The 23,812-nt window shown below is 33.9% G+C and overlaps 1 protein-coding gene across 4 annotated transcripts; it reads left to right on the top strand.

Moving 5' to 3' along the window:
- Positions 1-1,573: 1,573 nt before the first annotated feature.
- On the top strand, positions 1,574-23,384 carry ABCA1 (ATP-binding cassette A1). 4 transcript variants are annotated; one of them, XM_088491476.1, is made up of 41 exons: positions 1,574-2,081; positions 2,479-2,558; positions 2,902-3,070; positions 3,538-3,620; positions 4,326-4,542; positions 4,901-5,130; positions 5,400-5,460; positions 5,625-5,711; positions 7,054-7,106; positions 7,211-7,286; positions 7,381-7,495; positions 7,586-7,675; positions 8,710-8,900; positions 8,994-9,106; positions 9,393-9,499; positions 10,292-10,354; positions 11,056-11,142; positions 11,529-11,627; positions 11,714-11,898; positions 12,345-12,399; positions 12,521-12,592; positions 13,613-14,311; positions 14,454-14,632; positions 15,248-15,458; positions 15,733-15,816; positions 16,295-16,336; positions 16,422-16,518; positions 16,873-17,000; positions 17,076-17,180; positions 17,919-18,065; positions 18,714-18,971; positions 19,059-19,194; positions 19,527-19,606; positions 19,713-19,820; positions 20,421-20,571; positions 20,967-21,103; positions 21,196-21,270; positions 21,370-21,673; positions 22,552-22,685; positions 22,791-22,849; positions 22,935-23,384. In XM_088491476.1, the coding sequence occupies exons 8-41, from the start codon at positions 5,701-5,703 to the stop codon at positions 23,014-23,016; spliced, it is 4,533 nt and encodes a 1,510-aa protein (XP_088347602.1). In that variant the 5' UTR covers positions 1,574-2,081; positions 2,479-2,558; positions 2,902-3,070; positions 3,538-3,620; positions 4,326-4,542; positions 4,901-5,130; positions 5,400-5,460; positions 5,625-5,700; the 3' UTR covers positions 23,017-23,384. The 4 variants fall into 4 exon arrangements, with proteins under 4 accessions (XP_088347602.1, XP_088347600.1, XP_088347599.1 ...); XM_088491474.1 differs by having other exon boundaries at positions 1,574-1,629; positions 1,791-2,081; positions 7,054-7,286; XM_088491473.1 differs by having other exon boundaries at positions 7,054-7,286.
- Positions 23,385-23,812: the final 428 nt, after the last annotated feature.

The following is a 23,812-nucleotide window of genomic DNA, read 5'->3' on the forward strand; positions in this document are numbered from 1 at the left end:
TTGAACCCGAAAATCAGTTGTCTCCCTAACGGGACTCATTATGAAAATATATATTAAATTATACAATAATAAAAATTAAGTGTCCAAGCTTTTTTAAAACTAAATTTTAAATTAAGTCGTCATGCACTTTTTTTTTTTTAAATTATAACACATTATTGTGGTTGTGTTCTTTTGCTTATTTTTTATCTTCTTTTATCTTTTTCGTTAGTTTATTTTTTTATGCTTCTTTTTTCAATGTTATCATTGGATTATTGTTATTGCTGTTACTACTACCTTTTTCTTCTTTTACTATCGTCTTTTTTTTTCTTCGTCTTTTTTTCATATCATTATTATTATCTATTTTTTTTCATTTTTTCATTTTTATATATATTTAACAAAAATATTAAACACATAATTTTTTTGATACACAATAAAAATAATTTACTTGGTTTCTCAATATTTTCATTCCTATTACCAGAGAAAAGATTTGCTTAATTTTTGGAGCATAATGATCAAATTTACTATTGTAATTGACATATATTTTATCATTATCCTTCTTAATTAGTTTTTTGCTATTATTAATGAACAAAGATACATATACTATATGCTAAAATAAAATCACAACATATGTCCTTAATAATCTTAGACCGCTGCTATTAGCCGCCTATAATAGACTTTTATTGATTAAACTATAAATATGATTGAATATTGACATTTGACCCCACCAAATTGACTAATAAAACAAATTGTAGTGGGGACCAATTATTTAATTTGAATCTTTATAGAAGAAACATGCCCTCACTCTTATGACTTTCCAATTACATTCCTTATCCTATATACGCCTTACCCTACGAAGCTTCTGTTTATAGTTCAACTGTTCAATCATATTTAATTTTCCACAAAAGATAAGATAAAAGAAAAAAAGAAAAAAAAGAAGTAGGAGGTAAAGTTTAAGAGTAAATTAAATTCATATAGAGATGATTTTCTAGAAATGTATTGTTTTCTTTTCCTGTAAGCTATAACCAGATTTTATATATATATAAAAAAAATGTAAGTTTTAATAAAAGAGTATTGCTACATAGTAAAAAAATATTATCATTTTTTTTGTTGGTATTTAACTAATAATAACTTACACTTATATTTGCCAATAAATTATAACTCAAATAGCATATTTTTCCATACTCACTTAAAATGTCGCAAATTTGAATCTCCCCCTCTTTGTTTAAAAAAAAAACTTACATTTATATTTATAAAAATTTTGTACAAAAAAATATATAATTTATATTTATATTTTTAAAAATTTATATTTATAAATTAATAAAATTTATTTATTAATAATAATTTAATATTTATGCTGATGAAATGATAGTTAAAAATAATAAAAAATAATGATTCCAAGAGTTTTTATACATTCAGATTATACACATTTTTTAGAATAAATATTAAATATACATTCAAATAGCTAAAATATTAAATGATATTAACCAAATAATTTTTAGTTATCATTTACACAAAAATATTGTCATATAAATAGTAATTAATAATTTATTTACACAAGCGATATATTCTGTAATCTGGGTTTCTGTTTCGTCTCACGAGTCACGAGACGATAAAGACTGCAGCGGCGCGCGAACCCTCAACGGAAACCTGGTGTCACGACACAGCACAGAGTCGCAGACCCCTGCTTTATCGTTCTCTTGTCTTCAACGTTTTCACTCACTTCCTCATAAATATAAATATTCTTAATTAATAACAAGAAAAAATGAATTAAATGAAAAATAAAATATAAATTGGTGGTTTTTGTTTTTCAGTTATGGATGACTAGCTCAGTCGTCACACTCGTAACCCACCAAATTGAAGTGTACACAACGCAACAACCTCCACCGAGTCATAACTGAACAACCCTTTGTTTTTTTCTCTTCTTCTTCTTCTTCTTCTTCTTCTTTAGAAGCAGGGAACGACACCGTTTCGTCGCGTCTGGTTCTAGGGTTTCGCGCTCTTGCGTTGCAGCAGCCATGGGAACTGCCTCCAGGCAGTTGAAGGTTATGCTCCGCAAGAACTGGCTCCTCAAAATTCGTCACCCTTTCGTTACTGCAGCTGAGGTTCCTTCTTCTTCATTTTCATTTTTCGCTTCTGTCTCTTGTTTTGTTCCATTCACTCTGTTTCTCTTTATTTGCTTTTGATCCTTTTTGTAACGTCATCGATTCCGTGATCTTGTTTTTTTGTTCGGTGATCTTCACTTCACTTGGCTTATTTATTTATTTTCTGTCGTTTTTGTAACTATTCTGAGTTTCTGTTATAGCGGTTTTCTTTTTATGGCTCTGGTACAATTGTGTATCTATAATTCCTACGTTTTTGTAACGTTCATGTAATTATGTCATTTTTTTGGAAGAGATGTTTAGGGTTCTGTATGTCATTTGTTCCAATCGCATTTGAATTTGGTGAAGTATGAGTCAAGTTTAGTGGGAATTTTGATGTATGTGGCTCAATTCATGGCAGATATTGCTCCCTACGGTTGTGTTGTTGCTGTTAGTGGCTGTGAGGACTCAAGTTGACACACAAATTCATCCAGCTGAACCGTCAGTATTTCTATTCATCTCTTCATGTCTTCTTCTACGTCCTTTTTTTTCCTTTAATTTTTTTATTTTTTATTTTTTGTGTTTTTGCACTTTTCTCTTTGTCGTCTGTTTTAAGGAGGCACTAAACTAAACAAATTGAACAAAATGCAGGTTTTCAATACATTCCATTTTTGATATTCAAGTACTGTTTTATTTGATGAAGTAAAAGTAGATTGTATTCGTTTTCTGTAGTAAAAGTTTATGGAGGGAACCGAAAGCGATTGCTGTTTCATTTCCGGAATTATTTTTTTATTTTATCTTTGATTTTATATGAGGAGTAAACTTTTATGTGGAAATGGAGCAGGCACATTCAGAAAGAGATGTTTGTGGAGGTGGGTAAAGGTATATCCCCTAACTTCCAACAAGTTTTGGCATCCTTGTTGGAGGAAGGGGAGTATTTAGCTTTTGCACCAGATACCGATGAGACGAAGCTGATGATAGATGTAGTGTCCATAAAATTCCCACTCCTGAAGGTAAACTACTAATACTCTTTTTAACCATGGTCTTACCAGTGGAACAGTTTAATTTGCTTGCTCCAAAATCTATCCAGTATTTCTTTGGCTGCTTTATCAATTCTATCTGTGAGTCGTAACTTTGTTCCATTATTCTAATTTTCGACTTTTTGTCACCTGTAAGGGTTTAGGGTTTATGAAAGTCATTTCTGTCTTTTATCTGAAGTCATCTCTTCAATTGTTAAAGGGAGTGAATGGCAACTAGGCAGGTTCCCATTCCATGCACTATGTAGATGTTGTTTCCTTGCCGTCTCATCCCTTTTACGGAAAAATATGTCTCTGGTTTCCACGTCTTTCTGTCTTTGTACACAGCTAAAGCCTAAAGGCATCTTCAATCCAGTCTCCACTTGGAATTCATGTGTTTTCACGTGCATACACACAAAATTTGGCTTTTGAAGAGTAGTTATAACTCGACTTTTAATATGCAGCTTGTTAGTCGAGTGTACAAAGATGAGGTAGAGTTGGAAAGCTACATTCGCTCAGATGCTTATGGTACCTGCAGTCAAGCAAGGTAAATAATTTGTGTTTATTAAGGCTCTCTGCTGGATTTGAAGTTCCGCTATAGCTGCTATAATAGGTAGGCTCTGACACATGCAATGGTTTTTGAGTTACATGCTAGGTGATATAAGAGGTACTGAATGAAAAATGTAGAATATTTAAGATTTCTCCTGATTTTTCATATCATATTGAGGTTTTGGTTGCATTGGAGACTATTTATCATGTTTGTATCTTGGGTTTCCTTCATTACGGATTCTTATGTGCTTTATACCTGTAATACAATGTCTCTCCCGCTGTTAATGGATACTTATATACTTTTTTGGTTCTTGCAGTGTACTATTTGTCTATTCATTAATTCTACTATGATATATTGGCTCTTATGAAGCTGTCATGATGCTGGTCCATTTTCAATATCAATATATATTCTCATTATGCAGAAAATAATCATGTTCTTTCTCGTATCTGATATTGTATTTTCTTTATTCCTCTCCTCTTCAATGAGATTATATTTTTTTAATGAAAATGGAAATTATTCTTGTGACTAGGTGTCTTAGATTATTGCTTCTATAGTTTGTACAATTCTTTCCCCTATTTTTTATTAGACGCGACATAAAATATGAAAATGATGTCTGTTTTAAGTTGATTGAAATTCTTTGAGGAGCTGAACTTTTGACTGCTTTACTTATAAGTTCTATTTTTTTCTATTCTACCTGTTTAGGAATTGTTCAAATCCGAAAATTAAAGGAGCTGTTGTATTTTATGAACAAGGTCCTCAGTCGTTTGATTATAGCATACGCCTCAATCATACATGGGCATTCTCCGGTTTCCCAGATGTAAAAACAATAATGGACACAAATGGCCCATTTCTTAACGACTTGGAATTGGGTGTTAGTGCTGTACCAACAATGCAGTACAGCTTCAGTGGGTTTTTTACTGTATGATATTTTCTTATTCATTCTTGTTATTTCCCCCTGATTTTGTTTTCTCTTGCAAGTATATGTGCGCGAATTTTTTCCTTTTCTTTTTTTTTTGGTAAAAAATATTTTAGTATAGATCCATGAAACTTTATTTTATATTTTATTATTATTATTATTATTATTATTATTATTATTATTATTATTATTATTATCCATTGCAATTCTTTTTTTTTTATTTTTGTAACAACTTGAGAGTGTCTTTTTTAATTGCACATATTAACTTATACTCTCTATAATCTTCTTGCTTTCTGTCTTTCAATTTGATATCTGTACTGTTAAATAATACTCCATTAATCTAGCCTTTTGTGTTCTGCAGCTCCAGCAAATGGTCGATTCATTTATAATATTCATTGCTCAACAGTCTGGCATAAATTCCAGCACTGAACGCATAACCCTTCCTCTATCAGGCTTCTATTACACTGATTTCTCTCTGAATGCTACATGGAATCAGTTTAATCCCACTCATATACGAGTATCTCCATTTCCCACTCGAGAGTACACTGATGATCAGTTCCAGTCAATCATAAAGAAAGTCATGGGAATATTGTAAGTTTGTGTTAGTATTATGTTTATACATTATACATTTAAAAGTTTTTTTTTTTAATTTTTTTAAAATATTATTTTTATCAATGTTGTGTGTTACATTCATTTTGCCAAAATCAATGTTTAGATAAAATTTACCAACATAAATCACTTTTCTCTTTAATCACTTGTAATTAAACTCGATTTTGGTCAATATAAGGTCATCATGAATCAAACTGTAAACACAGAACTGTGCAGGCACTTGTATACTAATACTTATGGGACATGTGCAGATACCTATTGGGTTTTCTCTATCCAGTTTCGCGCCTCATCAGTTATTCTGTTTTTGAGAAGGTTTGGTAATTTGATAATTTTGAATTATGCTATTAGCAGCCCCCCCCCCCCAAAAAAAAAAATTTTTATATTTAACATACCTTTCTTTCCAAATATTTATGGGATAGAAAGCCACCCTCTTGTATTTAGTTCTTGCCTCCTGATTTTCTAATGTAATATTTCAGGAACAGAAGATTAAAGAAGGACTCTATATGATGGGCCTGAAAGATGGGATATTTCATCTCTCTTGGTTGATCACATATGCTTTGCAGGTATGCCTTTTTCCATTCGATATGCTATAGTTTTTCCCTTTGTTTGCATGTATGTTTTTCTTTTTATCCACAATATGTGGTGGGTTATTATTACTATTTTTATTTTGTCTTATACCCTCTCCCCCCCCCCCCCCAAAAAAAAAAAACATTCTTTTCCCTTTAGTTTACCCTTAGGCACTCCTGCTCTGTGTTAGGATGAATAACTTCAAAGGTCTGGTTGGATATCAATGGCTTTATGAGAATTCAATAGGTTAGTTAATATTAATCAATTATAGACCAATCACAGCTTTGTATAAATCATTAAATGGCAATATCTCTTTTGTTCAAATGACATTTTAGAAGATACTACTTTGGTGAAATAGTGTGCTCAGAAAATCTTAGATGTTGCTTTAGTAGCTACTGAAGTAGTTCATGACCCGAGGAAAAGGTCAAGTGGTGTTTGCTTTAAGTTGGACTTTGAGAAGTCTTATGTGACAGGAGTCAGCAAGCTTGAGTTGACAGGCTTTGGAAGAGGAACCCAATTGACACATGATTTGTTAGAGGTAGAGAGATGAAAGAGGTGTTGGATCGTTGAAGAGAGGGGAGAAGAATAAGCATATTGTTGGATGTTGGAGGAGCTCTTGGAGTTAGGTCACATTTGAGGGGGCTAGCTGATTATTTTCTTGTTAATCGAGTTAGGGTGGCTTATTTTATTGGGAAATTTGGATGCAGGTAAGCGTGGCCGCGTGGGATATTAATTCTTTTGGTCTGAAATTTTAGCATTGTAACAATACACTTTTTCTATCCGTGAAAAACTGTACAATGATATCTTATGATTTTGGGAGTCCATTCTCTTATTACTAATATTGATTATAGAAGAACATTAATAAGTAGAGAAGAATGAGGAAAAAAAAAAGATGGCGGCACATGGAATCCTTATTCCTTCCTACCAGAGCCAAGTGCCAAAAGAGGTGGAAAATAAAAATTACTGGAGCATAGCTTCCAATCTCTAGGCTTGTTTCAAAAGGAAATTCCACTAAAAAGTTCATGAGCTTTACACCAAATAGTCTCAAATCTCTTACTCTGTAACTATTCTAATACTAATACAAATAAGGTAGATATGTCTTGAGAAAATCTAGAACATGTAGATTGTTGCCGCCTTGCCATCATTGCTGGTGTGGTATAAAGTAAAAGAGACTGCTTGGATGATTCATTAATGGAATTTAGTTCCTTATTTTATCTGTGTTGAAAATTTATTACATAACTGAGAACCAATAATGTGACGATTTGATTCTTTCTTTGTCTAGATCAAGGCATTATCTTGGTTTTATCATCTCATCTTTGTGCAATTTGAACATTACAGTTTGCAGTGTCTTCCGGGATCATTACTGCTTGCACCATGGATAATTTATTCAAGTATAGTGATAAGACATTGGTGTTTGCCTACTTTTTCATTTTTGGGCTTAGTGCAATCATGCTGTCATTTTTTATATCAACATTTTTCAAACGGGCCAAAACAGCTGTTGCAGTTGGAACGCTGTCTTTTCTTGGTGCTTTTTTCCCTTATTACACTGTCAATGATGAGGGTGTTTCAATGTGAGTACCTTTTTTTATCAATATATAATATCTTTCTTGTCCAAGTTTTTTGTACTTGAGTGTAGAGTTAATTGATTTGAGATTGTCTGCTCAGGGTATTGAAGGTTCTTGCTTCTATACTTTCACCTACAGCCTTTGCTCTCGGGTCAGTTAACTTTGCTGATTATGAGCGTGCTCATGTGGGACTGCGTTGGACCAACATATGGCGGGTGAGTTCATGCAGTACCAACTTTGCAGCTACTATTGTTATTTTGACCGATATCTCTTTCCCAATTCTTTTAAGATTATTTATTGTGCAGGAATCATCTGGAGTGAATTTTTCCCTATGTCTTTTGATGATGATACTTGATACACTGCTATATTGTGCAATGGGTCTATATTTTGACAAGGTATGACCTCAATATTTTAATATATCTTTTTTATCTCGAGTAAGCTAACTAAAATGGTAACAAATGACTGTTTTGTGTCTGTCCTTTGTGTCCTAGCTAGATTGTCTAGCTGAAATCAACCATTTGTTGCTTAGTTGGGAGATAACAGATTTAGTTTGTGTTGATGTATATACATATAGATATGCATGAAAAGTTTCAAGAAAGGTGCTGTTTCATACTTGGCTGAACATTGTGATGCCTCTAAACAGTTTTCTTTCTGGGAAACATTTAAACTTAATTTTACTCACCTAATGATTTGGCTGTATTTTCATGCACTCTGAGTTAATTTCAACTTTCTCATTTTCTGTCATGTATAATTTTTAAATTGTGCTTATTTGTGTCTTTTATCTGTATACTGGGGTTTTAATTAATTGATTGCTTGAAAGTATTTCCTCTTCAAAACTGGTATTAAGCATGTTATAAAAAATATGATTTAAAAGTAGGTATTCAAATGAGAAATTTTAGGGATATTATTAGAGAAGTGCCAAATGGATGAACTAACAAAAAGTGGTTCTTTTTAAGTTATCTAGTGTTGCAAGGCTGCTGTTGTTTTTACATGTGAACAAACTTTTACTACTACCTCTTGCTTGTGTTTTTGTGTGTGTATTTGTCTACAATAATTTGTGTGTGCATAAATTTAGATATATTTTTCCCTTTGCAGGCCTTCAGATTTGGTCCCTTTTCTCCGGTCTTGCTTCCCGAATTTTATTTTTCTCAACTTTTTCTTTTTCCAACTATAATATCATAGAAGAATGCTCATTTAAGAAAGTACAATTTAGTTAGACTAACCTACATTTTGCAAAAGTGACGAATTTCAAAGCATACACAGCTACAAACAAGCAATTGCTGTTGTGTCCTAACTGTTAGCAAACAAATGTTCAACCAAGATGCTCAATTGTTTTTATAATGAATCTATGTGTGTCTTCCTCTAAAGCATTCTCATTCCACTTCCCCTTATAAATGATAAAACCATTCAAACTCTGCTTACGTTGAAGGTTCTTCCACGGGAGTATGGACGGCGATATCCGTGGTCTTTTGTTTTCCGAAGAGACTTCTGGAGAAAGAATAAAACTGGAAAACACTGCCCCTCCAATTTTGAAGTTAAAGTTGATGGTAGGAATTCCGAGTCAAGACCTTCTATAGAAGCAATAAGCCTAGATATGAAACAACAGGAGCTTGATGGCAGGTATATATGAAATACAATTCAAGTGAATCAACTTGGTACGTTGGAATCGTGTTCTATGTAGTCTCTTTCTGACTTCTTGTTTGGAAACTTTAGATGCATTCAGATAAGGAATTTGCATAAAGTGTATGCTACTAGAAAAGGAGATTGCTGTGCTGTTAACTCCTTACAACTTACATTGTATGAACATCAGATTCTTGCTCTTCTAGGTGAGTGCAATTATTCTTCTTTCTTAATTTCTGTTTCTTACATTACAGTCATACATATGTTTTATATACAAGCTATCTTTCTCTTAAAAGGCTTGATCTAAAAACTTCCTGTGTATTATTCTTGTGTGTAATGAGTATTTTGAGAGATTGTATTCCCGTTACAATAATTCTTTATTGTTTGATTTTCTTGTTTTAGGATGATTTCTTATCATCTACTCTCCCAATTTTTCTTTATATATATACCTATTCCGTAACAGTGGTCGCTCATTGATTATACTTTTTGAAGGACATAATGGAGCTGGTAAAAGTACAACAATCTCGATGCTTGTTGGTCTTCTTCCTCCTACATCAGGGGATGCTTTGGTGTTTGGAAAGAACATTGTATCAGATATTGTAAGTTGTTTGCTATAGAATCACAGATACTTCATAGTTCTAGCTTATTGTTCACAATCTATCTACTTATTATTCTTTGATAAAAGAAGAATAGAAGAATAATACAAGGAGAAGGAGGCTACGGGATCCTCTATACAATAGCGAAAAACAGCCAAAAGAAGAGTTATCTGTAAAGCATTGCTTTCCAAACTATCAACATGTCAGAGGGGAATTAAAAAATCACGAGCCTTAAACCAAATTGATGTCAAACCTCTAAATCATATACTTTCTTGTGATTTAAATATCTTGAAGCTTTAATCATAAGTGCATGCTAACTGCATATCTGGTTTCATTAATTTCCATAGAATCAGCTTTCTGCAGCACTTCATTCATTGTAAACTCTTCTAATCACAAAATTTGCTAATCTGGACATACGTAATACAAAGACTAATACCATCGCCCTTATGGCATTTTCTGCTACAGTTGACAATGCCATCTGCAAAAAAGAACGTGGAGCCATAGACTCGAGTAAATTGAACAAAACTTGTCAATCAATAATTTCAATTGCTCTTCACTATGTTCTTGTGCTGCTACAAACTAATCCAATTTATCGATCCATAGTATTTATTTCCCTTTGTGCTGGACAAAAGAAGCTAGAGGAAAAAAGAAAAAGAGGGGGGGGGGGGGGGGGGTCATGGCTGATAGCATGTGTTTCTTGGTAATCTGGGACATGTATATGCTCTCTTTGTTTTTGTTTCTTTGTGAATATTCTTGGTCATGTGTTCATTCGAATGTGATTATCTTGTTTTGTAGGATGAGATACGGAAGGTTTTGGGTGTGTGCCCACAACATGATATACTCTTTCCCGAATTGACCGTAAGGAGAAGCTTGCTTTTATATTCTGTTATCCATACCACGACTAAATGTTATTATCAATTTGTTGAATGCTTAGTTCAGGATATTAGTAACTGCTGTTTCTTTTATAGATAGATGTATGCTTCTATACTTCCCGTATAAGTTCACAACCTGAAACTCTGTAGACATTTCTTTTGTTTCATTCTGGTGGCCTCCCAACATATTCTAATGAGTTGCGACAGTGTTATCCATTTGCGTAAGAAATAATATTAATTCATTTTTGTCTAATTTTAAATTATTATAGTTTTATGTGTACAAGTGTATTAAAAGCCATGTTTACATTGTGGGTGTACATATTATCGTTAGTCTTGCCTGCCCTACTGAAAATTCAGCACTCCATCGCAGCTTTTAATAGCTTTTTTTCCCTATTTTGAACATACAGCCGCCACAATGCTATACATTTATGCAGTCAGAGAATTAAGGGCTCCCTTTGACATCCTCTCATCACTCCTCATAGCACCTTTTTATTTTTTTTTAAATTCTTTCTTGTACTTGTTCTCTTTTCTAATTTTTTTTCTTGTTAATCTGTATCATCATCTAAACATAGCTATATACCCAGAGTTGATTTTTTATTTTTGTTGCATTGCTTACTTTTTTTTAAAATTTATTTATATTTTTACTCTCATATTATACTGAATTCGTGGGCCATTGACGTTATGTAGGTAAGGGAGCATTTAGAAATATTCGCCATATTAAAGGGTGTTGATGAAGACTCACTGGAGGCTGCTGTTACCAATATGGCTGACGAGGTGAGTTTGGTGCTATTAATAATTCCTTTTTTTTTGTGGTCATAAAAAGTCCCCAACTATGATAAATATAGGGTCAAAGGGGGTGGTTAGGAGACAAAGGAATGTTTCTTCCCAATGTTTTACATTCTGCAATAACATTCTAGGAATTTGGCTGTTGTATGCCCAGTATTGAAAGTTATAGGGTTGCCGTGGGACTTGTTTGTAGCTGTATTTGAAATTGATACAATCTTAAATTGTTTAGGAGTTTGTGATCATGTTTTGATGAACCTTTTGCAATGTAGACATTGTCCTGCGTCTCCTGTCCCTAAATTTTTGTTTTTCAGCCCTTTACTCTGTTCAATTATGAATCAATATGGGATTCTAAATAACTGCTATTGCATGACCAGGTGGGCCTGGCTGATAAAATTAACAGTGTTGTGAGAGCTCTTTCTGGTGGCATGAAGAGAAAATTGTCTCTTGGAATTGCATTGATAGGGAACAGTAAGGTAGTATGCATATCAAAAACACTTGCTTTTTTTTTTTTGTATTCATATATTGAACAAAACTGGAACCCCTTGGTCTTACCTGGCAGGTTATAATTCTTGATGAACCTACCAGCGGAATGGATCCATACTCAATGCGTTTGACTTGGCAGTTAATAAAAAAATTTAAGAAGGGCAGGATAATCTTACTAACAACTCATTCAATGGATGAAGCAGATGAACTAGGTGATCGGATAGCTATCATGGCCAATGGTTCTCTGAAATGCTGTGGAAGGTTTAATTTCCTTCTCACTTTCTCCAATTAATACCGTTCATTTGAAAGCTAATGATTGAAATGAAATATGAGGATCAATGACGAAATTTATATATGAAGGTTAAGTTGTGTATATATGTATATATTTTGTTGTATGCCTTTATCCACTTTCTACTTTCCTTTCTCAACTAGTTTAGTTTCTTTTTCTACTATCCCTCATGGTGCACACACGCATGCATGTGCACCCACACATGTGTGTGCACTGTTTGCCTATTTCGTATTTCATATTAGGCAATTCATTAAATTTTATGTGCAGTTACTTTCTGAATTTCCAGTTTTACCTCTGTTGACTTGATTTCTAGTGGCAAAATTGGTGGGAATTTAGTTTAACTTTTAAATGCACATCTAGGTATCATGATTGTATTATGCATTTTTTTCCTCCTCTTATTTGTAGTATTTTTTGACAGCTCACTTTTCTTGAAGCATCATTATGGAGTTGGTTATACTCTAACTCTTGTAAAGGTTTGTTCTATCCTGATAACTTCCTCTTCAATTCATTCAGGTGCTGATGTTTCATGGCTGAAATGCTCTATTTATTTATGTATTTTAGTTTTTCATTTTTCTTTAACTCTTGTCCTTTCAGTCAGCTCCTACTGCTTCTATAGCTAGTGATATAGTATATCGTCATGTTCCCTCAGCAACCTGTGTAAGCGAGGTAATCTCTCACAGTATAGCTATTTGCAACTCACTTTAATATCAGTCTGATGAACTTAGTAATCATAAATGAACAGTAGGCAGTCAACAGTCTTCTTTATATCACTTTAAAGGGAGAAAAAGTAGCCTACTTTTATCATATATTAAACTTATTCAGATAATTCATTACTTTGGACATGAATAAACTAACTTTACCATGGTGATTATTAATTGTTACTCTAAGTTTGGTCACTTAATATTTAGCTTTACAGTAAAAAGGAAAGAAACCTGATGCAGTGAAAGAAGAGAGTATGAAAGGAAGAGGATAAGAAATCTCAGAAAGGAGAGAGCAAAATTTAAGACATAGGTCTAACCTTAGAGATTGAGCCGTGGTTCATGTTACAGGGAACCCGGATCTGTTTTAGGAAAAGAATAACACGTAGGTCCTAACCATAGAGATTAGCCATGTAACAGGATATCTCATATTTTTGCATATCTAGGCACGAAAATGCCCCAAAAGAATGCACTACTAGAATATCTAAGTACGGAAAAACCACTCAATATCATATGTTGTCCAAAGATGGAAAAGTTCGCTTGAAATATCTGTCATTCTTTTTCAGCCAAAGCCGCCGAAAGTGGAGAGGTGAGGTGTAAAAAAGGTAAACGTAAAAAACTTACATAGAATAGGTTGAATAGCTCTTTCCCAGCTCTGACAGCATTACGGATTTGGATGCAAACCTTACATGCTTTAAGATTAAAAACCTGGTTTCCTCTTTCTTTCATTGTTTTTAATAGTTAATTTTATTAAGGAGTTAATTGTCTATATCATTTGAAATGCAAAAAAAGAAAAAGGAAAAAAATGGTAAGGTAGTTGGTTTTATGTTCGATTTCATATAAACAGTGCTTCGGTTATGGATAATCAAGTTCAAACTCAATTAAAAAATACTTCCTCTTCATACATTGTTTTTAAATTTGTTTTGCATGACGTTATGATGATTGATTCCATTTATTTAATTCTGCCTCGCTGGATATGCATTTGCAGGTGGGAACTGAGATTTCCTTTAGGCTTCCGCTGGCATCTTCATCAGCTTTTGAGGGGATGTTTAGGGAAATTGAAGGTTGCATGAAAAAACCACTTTTGAACATGGAAATAAGTGGTAGTGGTAACGAAGACAGTCTTGGTATTGAAAGCTATGGTATATCAGTCACAACCCTAGAGGAGGTATTTTTGAGAGTTGCAGGATGTGACTATGATGGAGTCGAATGCTTCGAGGGAAATGATCATTCCCTTGTGTCTGACTCTGTGGCTTTGCTTGGATCTTATGACCATCCCTCCACCAAAAAATGTTTTTTAGGAAATTATAAGAAGTTCCTTGGTTTGATATCTAGCATAGTGGCAGGAGCTTGTGGTTTGATTTTTGCTATGGTTATAAGTTTCATAAACTTCGTGGGTATGCTGTGTTGTAGCTGTTGTCTCATTTCTAGGTCAACATTCTGGCAACACTCGAGAGCTTTATTCATTAAAAGGGCAATATCTGCTCGGAGAGATCACAAAACAATTATATTCCAGCTAATTATTCCTGCTGTTTTCTTGTTTATTGGCCTTCTTTTTCTCAAGCTCAAGCCACATCCTGATCAGCAGGGCCTGATCCTTTCAACTTCTTATTTTAATCCTCTGTTGACTGGTGGGGGTGGGGGAGGTCCAATTCCTTTTAATCTATCTTTGCCTATTGCTGAAAAGGTTAGTCACTCACTGTTGTTTCGATTTTTGCCTCATGAAATTATGTTGTATCATGTCTCTTTTTAGTCTTAGAGGCTGGTGGTCAAAAGTTGACACTAGTGCATTCTGACGGGGTTTCACTGGAATTTCTATGATGTTGAAGGTAGCACAAAATGTCAAAGGAGGGTGGATTCAAAGATACAAGCCAAGCTCATACAAGTTTCCTAATTCAGGGAAGGCATTAGCTGATGCAGTGGAAGCAGCAGGGCCAACTCTAGGACCTGCTCTACTTTCAATGAGTGAATATTTGATGTCTAGCTTCAATGAATCCTACCAATCTAGGTTCGTAAACTTCAACTTCCTGGTCCACTCTTGGTTTGTCATATTTCAGAACTGTAAGCATTTGTGATAAGAAATTATATCAGACTTGGAAAGAAATGTATCATTAATATGGGAGAGAATGGCACAAGATGGGAGGATAACAGGCCTGTCTTACAAAAGAAAAAAACAAAGAGAAAAGAAAAAGCAATCACTGAATCATAGCCTTTCAATCTCACAATATATCTAAGCTGGGAAGTCCTCTAAAAGGATGACAGTCTTTGCACCATATAGAGGCCAAATATCTAGTTCTGTCCCATAAAACTTGTTTAACCGAAAATCTACCATTGAAGGTGCATAAATTGCATTCCAACCAAATACATGTATAAATTTTCTAAAATAACTAAAATGAAAAAAATTCAGCATTTTCGGAAAAGCTAAAGAGAGTAGCATTTGATCGAATCAGTTTCAGCCTTTTTCAATTATATAAAGAAATCCAAGTTGTAAAATCACTCTTTTGGGAAGAAGAAATAAACACACCCTTACTAGGCAACTTAAGAAATACAACTAAATACCATTTATATGATGATGAATGCCTGATGTAGTATACAAATGATTGCAATGTAATTTCATATGAAGGTATGGGGCAATTGTGATGGATGAACAAAATAGTGATGGGAGCTTAGGCTACACTGTATTGCACAACTGTTCTTGCCAGCACGCTGCTCCCACCTTTATCAATGTTATGAACAGTGCCATTCTTAGACTTGCTACTGGTGACACAAATATGACAATTCAGACACGCAACCACCCACTACCAATGACACAAAGCCAGCTCGTACAACGTCATGTAAGCTACCATGTTCTTTTTATGTTATCAAACTGGGTATTTTTCAAGAATTATGATGCATGTTCCAATTAGAACTGTAAGCTACCATGTTCTTTTTGTTTTATCTTTTCATTTTTTATATTTTATTTTTTACGTTTTCACATCCAAAGTACATAATGGTTGGTGATGCTAAAGATGTCCAACTTGTATACTCAATGCTCATCTATAATTTCCTTCCCTCCATACTCTTTGATTAAAATCAAAGATTTGATGAGCTGCTGATGAAATTCTGTAGGACCTGGATGCCTTCTCTGCTGCAATTATTGTCAATATTGCGTTCTCTTTCATACCTGCCTCATTTGCTGTTCCCATTGTTAAGGTAAGTTGTGTTACACTAGTTTCATCAGTATATCATTTTTTAATCATTTTCTTTTCCTTCTGAAAGAAATGTAAAGAAGAACTGTCATGGATCATACATCTCAAAAGCTCAAAGTTATTGGGTAAAGGCACATGCACATGCACAGTTTTTATACATTAATACCCTGCCTAATGAAAGAGCTCCTTTTGTTTGAAGCATTAACTATGAACAACACACTCACCTTACCTTGTGCTGAAAATTTTATGCCATTTAGAAGAATGTGAGCAAATAAAAGGATCAAGACCACTTTAGTTATAAAGTTTTGATATCACGTTATAAACATTTCTTCCAAATGTACGAGCTATTGGATAATAGAGGCACATAGAAGTGTGGATGCTTAAGTAGCATTTTACTCTCTATATTTACTATTTAGAGTGTGAATGCATTTTACTTTCTTTTATGTTCAAGGGCTAAAAGTTTCCAAACTTGGTTGGTGCAGGAACGTGAAGTGAAAGCTAAGCACCAGCAGCTAATTAGTGGGGTATCTTAGTTTTCTTGAAAGAACACTGTTTAACATATTATTGAGTTATCCTTGTCTTCACTCTGATACTGATCTTGCTGATCAGGTTTCTGTCCTTTCATATTGGGCTTCTACATATATTTGGGACTTCGTGAGCTTCTTGTTTCCGGCCTCATTTGCCATAATTCTCTTTTACATTTTTGGTATGTTTTCTGTTAAAAATATTAGTTTTTTAATTATTAATGATAAATTAATTATTTTTATGTACTTCCATATTTAATGTAATAGCAGCTGCTCAGATAATTTTTTTCGGTATTCTAAACCATTTTCTATACACATCTTTGGTTAATATTTTGATGGTTTGCTTGTGCTATGGAAGGCTTGTAATAGAGTTATTTAAAACGGTATCTATTTTCCCTCGTTTCAGTGTATACTCTCAGATCAACTACTTCCATAAATATGGTTCCTATGACATCTCAATTGAACCAATCCTTGAGGTTTTGCTTACAGAATCATAGTGTTAGATGCTAATTCTTGCCTATTAATTAATATTGTAGGTTTGGATCAATTTGTTGGAGGGGTATCTTTGTTACCGACTACACTGATGCTTTTGGAATATGGACTTGCAGTTGCATCATCAACTTACTGCCTTACATTTTTCTTTTTTGACCATACCATGGCTCAGGTAGGGGGACACAATTATTTTTATTTCGTTCCTTGCCGCGCATATTAATGCTAAGACATTCATTCTTCTTTTCAGAATGTGGTTCTTTTAATTCACTTTTTCACTGGATTGATTCTAATGGTTATCTCATTCATTATGGGACTTATACCAAACACAACAACTGCCAATACTTTTCTTAAGGTAACCGCTTACTGCTCTTAAGCTTTTAGCGGCATGAATCCCATGCGCTTGCTTTGACTGATTCACCTTCCTGAAGGTAATAGCCAAATATGCAGGACTTTTCCCATTTGAGGCTCCTTTTTTTTTGGGAAGAGAAAAAAAAAAAGAAAGAGAAAGAAGAGGGGGGAGGAGGGGATGAAACTATCAGATTATTATACTTCTAAGCTCCCACCCCAAATTTGTCTCTTTACTTTGTGCTTGCAATTTGTTAATCAAGAGTAGACACATTAGTTTCAATCACAAATGTAAAAAATCTGCTTGGTCGTAAAGAAGTTTCATAAAGTTTCCAAATATTTCATATATTTAAAGTAAAGGACTGAATTTTACTTTCTGTTTCTCTCTGTCTGTCTGTGCCCAAGCTTGTTGCTTGAGATTGTCGGTTTTAGATAGCTAAGGAAGAGAGAAGAAATATTCTGAATAATATGAAAATATGTTGCTGGCTGTGCTCATGAATCATCTAGGGACTTCATTATATAGCGATACTGGTTACAACTTACAAAACTAAATTGGATAGCAAAAACATGTAGATGTAACTTACAGAATAAATAATAAGATAAAACAAAGCAATTCTAAATCCTAACAGGAACATTGAGATACTTTTTAATATTTTAAGATATCATGCTATTCATTCTGTAATATTATATGATTTAATGTAAATACCACTACATACTCTCTAGATAAATATTTGTTCTGTTTCAGAATTTTTTCAGAATTTCTCCTGGATTTTGTTTTGCTGATGGTCTTGCTTCATTGGCACTTCTACGGCAAGGAATGAAAGATAAAACAAGTGATGGGATATTTGACTGGAATGTTTCAGGTGCCTCTATTTGTTATCTTGCTATTGAGGTATAACTCTATTATATCAAAATTTTCTGCTGTTTTGTTCCTTATGAAATATGAATTATGATTCAAAGTACAAGTTCTAGGTGGGAATATAGTAGTAATATAAAAGTGAACAAGTGATAGTCGTTAGGAGGTTTTCATGTATTAATTTTCATGTGCTCTTTATTATAATATTCTTTTTATCAACATACACCAATGATGATATATATTATCTATACTTCTTTAATACTACTAAAGTGACTAAGGCAGAAAAAAAATACTACTTGGTCACAGTTTATATATTCCCAAAAATGCCCTTATTTACAGTTCTTACGTTTCAAATCTTTAACAAAAAAACACACCAATTTTACTAATAATGCAGACAAACAGCATTACTATTTTATTTTTTGCTATAAATATGTTACTTGTATTAAATAATTCTAAATAAAAATACATTCATATTTGTGTTCTCATTTATATTAATTCTTCAATAAATTTATACATTAAAAAAGTTATAAAAAAAGTACATATATTACAGAAAAAAAAAATTGCTGCATATGCATGCGAGTGCCTATTAAGTTGCTAGTTTATATGATAACAAAGAACAAGAGAACATAGGTTGTGTCAAAAACAGAATGCTTTCTCATTCTAATCTATTTTCCTGTATGACAGAGCATTGGTTACTTTTGTTTGACACTTGCACTTGAAGTTTGTCCCTCCCTCAAATTAACTCCGTTTATGATCAAGAAGTGGTGGCAGAGTTTAAACATCTTCCAGCGTAATACCACTTATCTGGAACCTCTCTTAGAACCTCCTTTGGAAACTGTTTCAATGGACTTTGATGAAGATGTGGATGTGAAAACCGAAAGAAATAGAGTACTTTCTGGTTCCCTCGATAATTCTATTATCTACCTGCGTAATCTTCGAAAGGTATTTTCTTTGATTATTCACTTGCTTTTTAACATGGCAAAAAATGCTTTTTATTTAATTATAGTTTTTTTCCCTTTGAAATTTAAGGTGTATTCTGAAGGGAAGTATCTAGGGGAAAAGGTTGCAGTAGATTCGTTAACCTTTTCGGTTCAGGAAGGAGAATGTTTCGGCTTTTTAGGAACAAATGGAGCTGGAAAGACCACAACTCTTTCTATGTTATGCGGTATATCATATGTCTACACATCTAATACTGCATATTTTACTCCTGTTATAATAGGAACTTCTTTAGCTAGCAAACTTAAATGTGCATTGATAACATTGTTTTGATTTTCCATTCATTTTCTCTTGTGAGTATAGTTGTTATTATCTGTTCCATAGGTACAATCTTCTAATCTAAACAAACTTGAGATGATGATTTGTGATGTTCTGGAAAAATTTTGATAGATCTCATTCAATTGCACCAATAGAGGTTTTGTAATATGGATTGTTGTGAACTAGGCATTTCTCTGTGATTCTTATGGGCTTATTGCTTAATGTTGTGTCTTTTATGTATAGGGGAAGAATCTCCTTCTGATGGGACTGCTTTTATTTTTGGCAAAGATATATGCTCCCATCCCAAGGCTGCTCGCCAATATGTATGCATATTCTCTCTTATGTGTACACAATGACTTACAGTAGAGAATGAAGATTTATGTAAATCCATTTGACTATTTATTGTTTATCTCAATATTTCACTTCCAGATTGGATATTGTCCGCAATTTGATGCTTTATTGGAGTTTTTGACCGTTCAAGAGCATCTTGAGCTTTATGCTAGAATAAAAGGTGTTCCAGAATACACTATAGATAATGTACGTGTAACTCTTATCCCTTTCATACTTGATGTGTCTGGACAATTCGTGCATGTTTCTATCCCTTTCATACTTGATGTGTCTGGACAATTCATGGCAATAACATGCACGTAGGTAGCTAATCGATTTGTAATTCGACAAGTTTGAAATAAGAACACCTGTACTTTTCCTTTTTTATGGAGAAACCAAGCAAATACAACACTTACAGACAATATAAACAAAATAAGTTGAATCTCAGTGCCAGGTAGGTTGGCTTGTGCACTGTTCATGCCTCAAACTGTTAGGAACCAATGTATTAGAGTGCAACATAAAAAGGGTAATTGGGGAAATAGACTTAGTGGAGGGAATGCATATTTGCAACCAACTCTCTGTTGGGGTGGTATTGGGGGTGAGGTGGTTATCACTATATAGGGCCATGGGAAACACCAAGGGAGTGCATTCAGAATTGTTGGGTAATAGACTCAGGATTGGAAAAGTGCAGGCCTCTTGAAAGCTTGAAATATCACTATGAATTTTTATATTAATTAGCATTCATCAATAAAATATGATCATAATAGATACAGCATAATTGTCGCTTCTTGTCTATGATCACTTCAACAGGTTGTTAAGGAAAAGATGGTGGAATTTGGCTTATTGAAGCATGCTAATAAACCGTCATTTACTCTTAGTGGGGGGAATAAAAGGAAACTATCTGTTGCAATCGCAATGATTGGAGATCCTCCTATTGTCATTCTTGATGAACCATCTACAGGTACGATAACGGAGTTACTTGCATTGAGATTTTCATTTAGCTTTTTTAATTGTCTAAACTTTTAGTTCAATAGATGCTTGACATGTTAAGAAACCCACTTCATTTTTTTCCTGAAAAAGGAACCCACACTTGTTAAGAAACCCACTTCATTTTTATCCTGAAAAAGGAACCCACTTCATCAATTGACCTTGAATTCTTGTTGCATTCAATTCTATGATCAAAACCATGGTTCAGAATATTTTTTTAGCATCTGCATAATCTCGTTTGTTATGTATCATTCATGCCCAGCAAGCTGAGGTAAAGGGGAATGTTAGCTATTTGTAGGTTCTTACTGAATGGATTAAGCTTAGTGATTCCCGACAAAGCATCTAGGCCTCTCATATTGGTATTTTCAGGTATGGATCCCATCGCCAAAAGATTTATGTGGGATGTAATATCTAGGATCTCAACAAGAAGGGGGAAAACTGCAGTAATTCTAACTACCCACAGCATGAATGAAGCTCAAGCCTTATGTACCAGGATGGGAATAATGGTACAACCTTATTTTCTCTTTTCATTCTTGGAACCCTGGCAGGCAGCTACTGACATGCTTATTGCCTGATATTAATTATATTTGTTTGCAAGGTTGGTGGACGATTAAGATGCATCGGAAGTCCTCAGCATTTAAAAACAAGATTTGGGAATCATCTGGAACTAGAGGTAGGAATGGTTAAAATATCAAGAAGCACATCCTCTTTGTACTTATTCTTTTACCGCTGATGAAAAAGTACCTTCATATATTAATTCACCTGTTTCCAGGTAAAACCTACTGAAGTGAGTTCTGCAGACTTGCAAACGCTATGCCAAGCTATTCAGGAAAGAGTTCTCGATGTCCCTTCTCATCCTAGAAGCTTGCTTGGCGACCTTGAAGTTTGCATTGGTGCCACTGACTCCATTACTGCAGAAAATAGTTCCATTGCAGAGATTAGCTTGACACGAGAAATGATAAGCTTAATTGGGCGCTGGCTTGGCAATGAAGAAAGAGTCAAGACACTAATCTCCTGTACACCTGTCTCTGATGGAGCTTCTAGGGAACAATTATCTGAACAATTGTTTCGAGATGGTATGTTGAACTTCCATTGAAGGCTTTGATTCTTTGTCTCATTTTGATTTCTTCTATGACTCAATGACGCTTTTCTTGTTGGAAAATGCGTGTAACTGAAGTGGACATCAATCGTGAATTATACAGTATTTGAATGGATTTTCATTTGGTATAGTGTATTTGTTTTTTCTTTACCTGTTTCCTCTTTTCTACATTAAATGTTGATACAGTATTCCTTTATAATATTCTGGCAAATAATTTGAGGGTAAACCATAATGTCTTCCCTCAGGTTTAACAAAGTACAAAATCCTTTCTTGGAATGGGAAAAAATATGGCCCTTATCTTAAAATTTCACATAATACTTGGGCTTCGTGATTTTAAATTTTTACCTTCAAATTTATTCTGCAATTTAAGCTAGGTCACTGTAATAACTTAGACAAGGAAGGTCTTGAAATTTTGTGAAGCTGAGGAGATTGGATCAGATGGAGAATAGTTCTATAGCTAGATTTGTGAAGCATGTGATCTATGATAGGGCACAATGTTATCATTTGATCCATGTAGCCAATCTCATCCAGTGGAACAAGACTTGTTATTATATAAAATAAAAAAAATGCAGAAAGATGAAGTAGAACACATTTCATGTATGTTAGATATATGTATTAGAAATAAATCATCCATGACCTTTTGCCTAATAACTTAGCCTTTTAGAAGAAATGGCTCTTGATATGGTAAGGTAGTAGAGCCTTTTAAGATAATGTCATCAAGTGTTTCCAGCACATGGTAAAGTGGCTAGAGAATCCTCATTAGAGGAGATGCATTATATATATAAACTTTTTCCCAATAAAAATTGCATAAATTCTCTTCCGGTACTGATATTTCTTTTCTATTTTGTAATGTAGGTGGTATTCCATTACCCGTATTTTCCGAGTGGTGGTTGTCGAAACAAAAATTCTCAGAAATTGATTCATTTATACTTTCATCATTTCGGGGAGCAAGATGGCAAGGGTGCAATGGTTTGAACATCAGATACCAGGTACTTTCACTTTTTGCCACGATCATCGGAACATCTGCATATGCATACACATTTTGCAGGACATATACTAATTCACAACCTTTTTTCTTTAAATTATTATCGCAGATACCCTATGAAGAAGGTTTGTCTCTGGCTGATGTCTTTGGTCACCTTGAAGGAAACAGGTAAAGTACAAGTATCACGTGATATAATTAGTAGGATATCTTACTTGTCAAACGAACTGACAAAATGCCACCTAACTTTTTGCAGAGATAGATTAGGGATTGCTGAGTACAGCATCAGCCAGTCAACTCTGGAGACAATATTTAATCATTTTGCAGCTACTTCATGAGATGTCAACATTTTTGTCATTTTCTTTCATAAACTACGGCATAGTATTGCAAATTTGCAATGTCTTATGAGCTATCAAAATGGTGCATTCTTTCTAAACGGAAGACCATGTATAGTGTGGATCAGTGATTTAGTGGCATGGAATTGTATATAGATTCCGTAGGGCAATGGTTTTGGCCGTTGAGAATTGTAACATTAGTGTTACTCATTGAGGAAGGACTTTGGCTTAACTGCCAGTTTTTCCCTTTGGTTTGTCATGTAAAATTAGTGTGATGTAAATAGTAGCATTTAACTTGGGTTGATAAAATGAACTTTTGCTCGGGATTCTCTTTCTTGAATTGAAATTAGTCTCACAATTTGAAGGAAAAATTTATGACATATAAGACCATAGATGATGTATATAAGACTGATGTTTCGGCCGTGAAAAATTTGTAGAAGAGAACAGGGCTAATGTTGGCATCTATGACTGTTAGAACTGTTAGAATGTTAGTTGGAAATGAAGATATTGGAGAGAGGGATCAGGATGATCAAGGGCATTTGACGTTGGAGAATAGGATGAGGATGATTAGTCTTGCAAGTTGCAATGATAAATGATCATTAGTTAATGTATCAGGATTTAGGAACAGTAAATATTGATATTTTGAGGCATTGGATTTTGGAAATATAGTGTGTTTATTATCCTCAATTCCTCATCATTATGATTTGTGATTACTAATATGGAAATGGCGGCTTATTTTGAAGCGAAATTAATTATTGGGTGCAATGAATTATTTCACTATAAAATGCCAATAATGTAG

The sequence above is a fragment of the Arachis ipaensis genome, chromosome B6 (genome assembly GCF_059453495.1).
Source record: "Arachis ipaensis isolate K30076 ecotype BB chromosome B6, ASM5945349v1, whole genome shotgun sequence".
Taxonomy (NCBI): Eukaryota; Viridiplantae; Streptophyta; class Magnoliopsida; order Fabales; family Fabaceae; genus Arachis; species Arachis ipaensis.